This window comes from Cannabis sativa, chromosome X (assembly GCF_029168945.1).
Source record: "Cannabis sativa cultivar Pink pepper isolate KNU-18-1 chromosome X, ASM2916894v1, whole genome shotgun sequence".
Taxonomy (NCBI): domain Eukaryota; kingdom Viridiplantae; phylum Streptophyta; class Magnoliopsida; order Rosales; family Cannabaceae; genus Cannabis; species Cannabis sativa.
Window position 1 is genome coordinate 48,941,471 of NC_083610.1, and position 8,780 is coordinate 48,950,250.

At 35.0% G+C, this 8,780-nt stretch overlaps 1 protein-coding gene across 1 annotated transcript; it reads left to right on the plus strand.

Annotated features, from left to right (window-relative positions):
- Nucleotides 1–5,288: 5,288 nt before the first annotated feature.
- LOC115697171 (lysM domain-containing GPI-anchored protein 1) lies at nt 5,289–8,548 on the plus strand. The gene is made up of 5 exons (XM_030624085.2): nt 5,289–6,573; nt 6,827–6,944; nt 7,043–7,204; nt 7,295–7,326; nt 7,975–8,548. The coding sequence occupies exons 1-5, from the start codon at nt 5,898–5,900 to the stop codon at nt 8,247–8,249; spliced, it is 1,263 nt and encodes a 420-aa protein (XP_030479945.1). The 5' UTR covers nt 5,289–5,897; the 3' UTR covers nt 8,250–8,548.
- The last annotated feature ends 232 nt before the right edge of the window (nt 8,549–8,780 follow it).

Below are 8,780 nucleotides of genomic sequence, written 5' to 3' on the forward strand. Positions count from 1 at the left end.
TCATAATTGAATCCCTGAAGTGATTCGTTATAGGTACCTATAAATCATAAACATATTTGAAAAATATGTAATTTAAAGAGATCTCTATAAGTTATGTCAATATGGGAGGAAATTATCATTTATTGAAATTTTTGTCGACAATAAATATTGAATGTGTGCATATGCAATAAACTAACATGAGATAGCAAGGATCATTGTATTAGATTTGTCGAGAATTATCGACATACATTTTGATTTTTGGCCAAAATATTATGACGCAGTCTAGGCAAATTTACTCACATAAAGTGAAGTAAGACCTGTAGGGTGTGCAAATAAATATTTCTAATGAGAAATTTGCATATATGTATTTGTACATAATGAATTGTTGTACAAAATTTGCATAGACATGAGATTGATTGAAGTAAGGCTTAAATATTGAGAAAATATAATCATGATTTGATTATAGCCTGGAATATATTTTACGAGAATTTATAAGCGTCACATAAATGTTGCAACAAAAGGTTATTCATTTGGAGCTCCTAATATAGTGAGAATTTGAAATAAGCCTTATCTAAAAATTCTAGAAGAATTTAATACATGTCTTAAGTGATATAAATTCTAAGTCGCGCGCACTATATGACAAAGATCTTTGTATGAAATAAAGACATGTAAGTAAATTATTGTTTGAAAAATACGTATGGTTGTCTATGCAGTATAAATACGTAAATTATACGTTGTGATAGACTCTTGAAGAGTTTTTGATTAATTGCAAAACAAATTTTTATTTCTTTTGTATATCGAGAAATATTAAATGTATAAAGTTTGTTCATTAGTATTGAAGTCCTGAAGTACTTCATATGTATTAAGAATTATAGATATATGATCATTTGATATGGAAATTAAGATCATACAACAAGATGGAACAAATATATGGTCTTGGAGTACCATCATTGTCACAAACGAAAATTTATATTATCATTAATGTGTTATGTCCATATCTACTTAAAATGTTAAATTTTCGTATGAACAAAGTTGTGTACACACATGAATGATACAATTAGTTGGATAAAGACTAATGTTCCACGAACCCCTCATCTATAATTTAGAAGTCCATACATACTCTGGAAGAGTTATAGAAAATATATGATCAAAGATTGTATATGATGATATTTTGAAAGTGATAACAATAATCTTATGAGATATATTATCACCAAAAGAATTATGGATCATATGTGCATGAGGGGGAGACATATTCATGTTGCACTCTTTTTCCCTTAGTTCAGGTTTTGTCCCAATGGGTTTTCCTGGCAAGGTTTTTAACGAGGCAACTTGCAAATAATTATGAATATGAAATATATATTGTACTCTTTTCCCTAGCTCAGATTTTGTCCCACTGGGTTTTTCTGGCAAGGTTTTTAACGAGGCAACTATAAATCATGTTAACATACTTGCATTTTATGAAGCAAGTAGAGAATGTGTGTGAGTGAGATCATTGACATAGCATATTCGGGAAACATATGGATTGCACTCAATAAAGAAGTATCAACCCAAGCAATTCTCTATGGATAATACTGCTTGCATCGTTCAACTAAAAGGAGGTACATTGAAGGAGATAGAGTTAGAACACATTTCACGAAATTCTTCTTTATACGCTTCAAGAAAATGCATATTGGTGTTCAACATATTCAATCAAGTGTCAATCTTACAAACTTATTCACAAAGTTATTACCAACATCAACATTTGAGAAGACGGCAGACAAGATCGAAATTCGTCGATTAGAAGATCTCCACAAATGCCTAAATGAGGGGGAGGGAGTTAGTTTACACTATACTCTTTTTCCTTTGACCAAGTTTTCAGCAAGATTTTTAATAAGGCAGCTATTATGGACATCCAAGGGGGAGTGTTATAAATATTAATAATTATGTGGATGTCCAAATCTTTTATTTATTACCATGAATTGTAATCAACATTCCTCTTTTCTTTAGTTTCCCTTTTTCTTAGTTTCTTAATATCTCACTCTTGTATTTGTATAAATAGGGGTTCACCCCATTGGAATAAACAACTCAGAAATTCTCCTTCACTTTCTCTTTCTCTCTACATCTTCTTCTTCTTTCTTCTCATCTACTTTATATTATATTATATTATTTTATAACAGTTTTTTTTTACTAAAATTATATTTACTTAGTTATTATATATTAAAAAAATAAAATATTTAAAATAAACTAATTATAATAAAAATAAATAATTATTAAATCTATTATTTTTTAAAAATATATTTTATATTTTATATTAATATTAACAAACAAAATCAGTCTAGAATTTTTCTTATATACTTGAGTTTCTATTTTTTTTTTTATATTTGATAAAATATAATATAAAAATACTATAAATTATTTTATCAGATGCATATAAATTTATATTTGCAAAAAAATTAAAAATATATAGAAAATAAAATATTATATAAAATAAGTTTTTACATATTTGTGATTATAATAAATTAGATTATAACATTATCATTATCATTATAATAGATCTTAACAACTCATAATACTTTGAAATTTAAAATTTACCAAACATTCAGTTTAGTTTTTTTCTACAGTTTTACTGTAGCTGTTTTTTCTCACAGCACAGCTATAACTGTTTTTTGCCACAGCACAACTGTGTTAAATTGGCCCTAAAACAAACAAATAGAATGAACGAAGAAAAAAAAGAAAAAAAAGTTGTTTTTTATTTAAAAAAAATATTTTTAATTTTTTATTTTAAATTAATTTTATTTTTAAATATTTATTTAAATAGACTAATAATAATATTGTGGTATAAATAATACTTTTTGTTGACATGGACAATCAATTTAACTGTTAATGCCCTTTAAATTTTAAGAATTTTGCTGTTAAAATTTAAATTTTATGATTTTTTTTTTTTGAGGAAATAAACTTGTTATCATAAATTAAAGAGTATAGTCATTTACAATAACAGAGTTTATAGGCGGAGGTATACAATCCGACCAAAAACAAGCCTTATCTACCCCTAAAGCAAACTTAGCCAACCCGTCTGCAGCCATATTAGCAGAACGTTTGACATGAGAAACATTTACATTAGGGAAAAAAGATAAAAGACTAGTGATATCAGCAATTAGATCTTGAAAAGAAGAAATAGCTGATGAAGATTTGCTTAAAGCAGTTGAAACTTTTAGAGCATCCGTTTCAACAAGGCTGACTGGTAAATGAAGTTGGATGGCCCAGTTTAAGCAGTGAAACATAGCAAGAGCTTCCATTTCATGAGAAGCATAGCATCCAAGGATCGGCTGAGATGTGGCTGCTACAACCGTACCAGTGGAGTTTCGAATTAAAGCACCCATACCAGTGATTTTGCGTGAGCTATCGACTGCTGCATCAACATTCATCTTCAGCATTCCAGGTGGAGGAGGAGTCCACGGCATTAAAGGTGCAGCAGCAGTAGAATTTCGTGGCAAAGGAGCAGCAGTAGCTGCAACACAGGAGTTGGAATCTGGTGCTGTAGAAGAGCGCTTCAGTTGGGCAGCAGTGTAATTAGACCAGTAAGTTTGTGCAAAAAAGGCAAGGTCTTTTGCTGGCTTGGCTTTGTGACCATGAATCACACGGTTCCTTTCTGTCCAAATTGCCCACAATGCACAACAAAGTTTTTCCATCTCAATCTTAGTGTACAGGGAAGACAAGTGTACCATATAATCTCCTTTGTGCATAAGCCTAGCCGTAGTCCAGTCATGAGTAATTCCTAGATGTCGCCAAACCGAACGAGCATACTTACAACTGAAAAGTGCATGCCCAATAGTTTCCCAAGCTTGTTGACAGATGGAACAAGTTGAATCGGTAATAATCTTGCGCTTCACAAGGGCTGTTGCAACAGGGAGAGCATCGTTGAAGACTCGCCAAATGAAGATCTTAATCTTTTGTGGCAAGGACAGTGACCATAAAAAGTTCCACCATGAAACAGATGCCGAAGAGCTTGAGCTGTCATCCGTTTCTGCAAGAGAAGCAGCTAGGTGATAGCCTGTTTGGACCGAATATATGCCAGAGGAGCAGGGGTTCCAAGCAAGGGTATCGTCATGACGGAAAAAACTCAGCGGTATAGTTAAGATACGATCTACATCTGGAGAAGAAAACCATTGATTTAGAAGTGCTAAATCCCATTGCCTTTCTTCTGTTATGAGGTTGGAAACAGTCGAATCAGGTGGTCCAGAAAAGTGGTAAGGTCGAAAAGTGGAATGTCCTGGAATCCACGGGTCATCAGCACAATTTATCCTACATCCTTCACCAATTTTCCAACGCAAACCAGCAATAAGGAGGCTTCTACCCCAATGGATGCCTTGCCAAGTTAAAGAGGGAGAGTGGCCAATGTTAGCTTGAAGGAAATCGTTATTTGGGTAGTATCTACTCTTCAGCACCTTCGCAAGTAGAGAATCTGGTTGCTTAAGGAGTCTCCACGCTTGTTTTGCAAGCATTGCTTGATTAAAATGCATGAAAGAGCGAAACCCCATACCACCACTGTCCTTCCTTTTACACAAAAGCTTCCAAGAACGCCAATGAACCTTGTTACCATTCTCATTCAATCCCCACCAGAAATTAGCCATCATAGATTCAAGTTGGTTGCAAAAGTAAACCGGTAAACGAAAGCAACTCATGGCATAAGTAGGAATAGATTGGACTACCGCTTTTAGAAGCACTTCACGACCACCAGCTGAAAAAAATTTCTCACTCCAAGTATGCATAAGTCGCCATATTTTCTCTTTAATGTCACTAAACATCCTCTTTTTATCCCTCCCTGAGTAGGAAGGCAAACCAAGATATTTTTCGTGACATTCACAGATTGACATGTCAAGATGTCGATGGAAAAAGACTTGAGCCGCCAGTGTTGTATTTGGTGAGAAGGACATAACAGATTTGTCGGAGTTGAGAACTTGACCTGAAGCTTTGTGGTAGACATCCAATGATCTTTTAAGAGCAAGGCAAGAGGACTCATTAGCTTGGCAGAAAAGAAGGCTATCGTCCGCGAAAAACAAATGAGAGATCGAGGGAGCATGTCTTGTTAACTTAAACCCATTAAGATGACCAACTTCTTCTTCATGTTGGAGTAATCAAATTTTATGAATTAATTACTAGCGAAATAAAAATATTTTTTTTTAAATAATAATGGACAAGAATATACAAAGCACAAGGCAATTCAAAAGATTCAATTCAAACGACAGCGTTTCGAGCTGGCCATGAAGATTATTTGAGAGGACAATTTAGTCCAAATTAAAGTTTTAACACTTAGCTCAAGAATCTGACTACTGTCTGTTCACACTCTTTGCGATACAACATTGTCTATTCTGACCAGCTTTTCTTGCCTTTTCTCTTTCAAGAACTTCTTCGACTCTCTCTCTCTCTTCGAATCACAATAAAATCTCTCTTTCTCTCTTGAGCCATCCATCTAAATTCGAAACCCAGAACCAGAAAGTTTCATCATATTTTGAAAATCATTACTAGGAAGAAGAAGAAAAAAATCGAATATTTCTGTAACTAGCTTCAAGTTCACCCGTTTTTGGTCCCATCTCGTGTTGTTTGTTTTGTCTACTTAGAGTTAGTGGTAAAGCAGGGAGGGGAAAAATAAAGTAACACAACACAACAAAAACAACGGAAGGAGAAAACCCTAAAACCCACCGCCAGTCTTAAATAGTAGGAACAAGGACCTTTTTTTGGAGTCAAAGTTTCATTCATTGGGGTTCCATTTTCACACTGTCAACTCTCTCTCTCTCTCTCTCTCTCTCTCTCTCTCTCTCTCTCTCTCTCTCACACCACATTTTTGTAAAAAATAAAAACCCCATTTTTGGTCTGAGCAAGATCAAGTTTGTACACTGAGCTTGGGAGAGAGAAACCGAACTAACCCAAGCTCTGAAAGAATGGCTAATCAAAGTCCCATTTTAAATCTCAGCAAAACCCAGTTCTTTGTTTTTTGTGTAAGTTTAGCTAATGTTGTTTTGGTGAGCTCCAAGTCCACAATCGAGCCCTGTTCCAACTCCGACTCTTGCAACGCCATGCTCGGCTACACTGTCTACACCGAGCTCAAAGTCTCAGAGGTGGCTTCGCTCTTCCAAGTGGACCCCATTGCTATCCTCACCGCCAATGCCATCGACATTTCCTACCCCGACGTTGAGAACCACATACTCCCATCTCAGCTCTTCCTCAAAGTCCCCATTACCTGTTCTTGTGTCGATGGGATCCGAAAATCGGTCTCCACCCATTACAAGACCCGACCCTCTGATACTCTCTCGTCGATTGCTGATTCAGTTTACTCGGGTTTGGTCTCCGCGGATCAGATTAGGGAGGCTAATTCGATCTCTGACCCGTCTGTTCTCGATGTGGGACAGAACCTTGTGGTGCCTCTTCCTTGTACTTGTTTTAATGGCACTGATAACTCTTTACCTGCTATTTACTTGTCTTATGTGGTCAAGCCTGTGGACTCGCTGACAGCCATTGCTGCCAAGTATTCCACCACCATTACGGACTTGATGAATGTTAATGCTATGGGAAGTACCTCTATTAAGGCTGGTGACATACTTGCGGTTCCATTGCCTGGTGAGTTTTTTTAGTTGGTTTCTGAAGATTTTTGTGTGTTCAATGTGGATTTAGTCGTTTTTCTCTTTTGGGTTTTCGTATTGTATTTGGAACTTAATGGTGAAGTGGTTTGATGTTTGTGATTTTGGCAAGCTTTAGTTTGAATTTCTCTGTTTTCAGATTTTTGTTGTTTCATTTTATGGAAAGTATCTTAGCTTAGCTTGTGAATGGACATAGAAATTTTGTGTTTTACTGTTTTTTTTAATTGTTGCAGCTTGTGCCTCAAACTTCCCCAAGGGCGCCTCGGATTTTGGCTTAATTGTTCCAAATGGGAGCTATGCCATTTCAGCTAGCCACTGTGTTCAGTGCAGTTGTGGACCAGGAAGTCTCAAGTAACTGAAGGACTTTGTTATTGATTCTGATTAATTATAGTACTATATATCACCTTTAAATAAAGTGTAAATAATCTTGTTTACATGTTTTAATGCAGTTTGTATTGCATGCCTGCTTCATTAGCGGTTTCATGTTCGAGTATGCAATGTAAAAATAGTAACCTTATGGTTGGAAATTATACGACGCAGCAGACCAGTGCTGGTTGCAACGTTAGTTCTTGTAAATATGGTGGTTTTGTAAATGGCACCATTATCACAACGTATGCTACCTTTTCATAACTGTGCTAATTGCTCTCCTTATGATTTAAATTTGTATGGAACATACTTATAATTACGTTTCTATTCCGCAGGCTTTCTACTTCTCTTCAGCCTCGTTGTCCAGGTAAACATTATGATGTAGAGGATTGGATTGAGTGAGGAAAGCTCATGCCATGTCCGTGACAAAGGGGAAAACCTGAAATGGGAGAAAACACTCTCAGCTTTACTATTCGATATTCAATTATAATGCCCTCATTACATTCCTACCCATTAAGTTTATATAGCTACATCATAATAGAAATAGCATAAAAGAAATAACCAACTAGCCTATCATTATACTATTGTAGAATATTCACAATTATTCTCCTTGATCACATTCTGTCTGTCTATTTGGTTCGTTTTACTTTCTGAGAGATCTCAGATCTTTTTGTTTTTGTCTCTCTTTAAACATTCAGTTTATGTTCTGTCCCTTTTCTTCTCATTTCGCTAGTGAAGGTGATTAGTTATGGCTTAGTGGATATTTGGACCTGACTAGTTTCTTAGTTAGGTAATAAACGACTTGTCTTGTTAACACTCAGCAGATTTTGTTAAAACACAATAAATTGTTTCATTTTACATCAGACATTCTCTTTATTGGTGTGCTATCTTTGTTTCAAATTAGTTTGCCATAACTAGTTTTCTTTTGTTTGTCTCAAAACATGATTAAGCTCTTTGTTTGAAATTAGTATCTCATTATTTGACTTGTTTATTTTGTTCCAAAACACGATTTCAGGTCCACAAAAGTTTCCTCCCCTCATAGCACCGCCTTCATCGGTAATTAGAGATTCAATATTTGCACCGTCACCTTCTCCTCAGTCTGAGGGTGTCGGAGCATTGACACCAAGGTCTTCGTTAGTGCCAGCAACTGGTTCTCTTCCGGGATTGGCTCCTATAGGTGGCCCCATGGGAAGATCTTCAGATGCTTGCTCCTTGGTGAATCCTTCAACTACTTCTGGAATTGCAGCCTTTTTATTTTTCTCTTTCAAGCTCTTATTTGCCATCTTGTAATAGTTTTGCTTATTATGAAGGCAAGGTTTTCTCCTGCGTGGTTTGCTTCATTTCTTTCTTTAGTTTCTTATTCTGTTGTATTTATCTTTTTGCTCTATTTATCGCAAACCGTTGAATTGGAACCTTGGAAATTGGGGTATGTAGCAAAAATATTGTGGGATTTTGGAGATTAGTGTTTTTGGTCTGGTCGGTTCCCTCGTTTTGTATTTGCATTGCTTTTAGTGGGAATTATCTAAGCACCACCTTTGTATGACATTTGCTAATTTGCTGTTCTCTATTAAAATCTTATTATTGTAAAATCTTTAACTTATTTGCAATATTCCTTTATGCATATAGATTTCTATAATGTACGTGAAAATTTATAACAGTGAGTGAGGCCTATCGATGTCTAAATTGTAAATGTCTTTGAGATAAAGCGCAGAAACTTGTAGAAAAATTCGGATTCTAAAAGAAAAAAGGAAAAAAAAACACGTGAATGCAGAACAGAAGTATACTCGAAATATGATGATAAATGTTAAAAAAAATAATTAA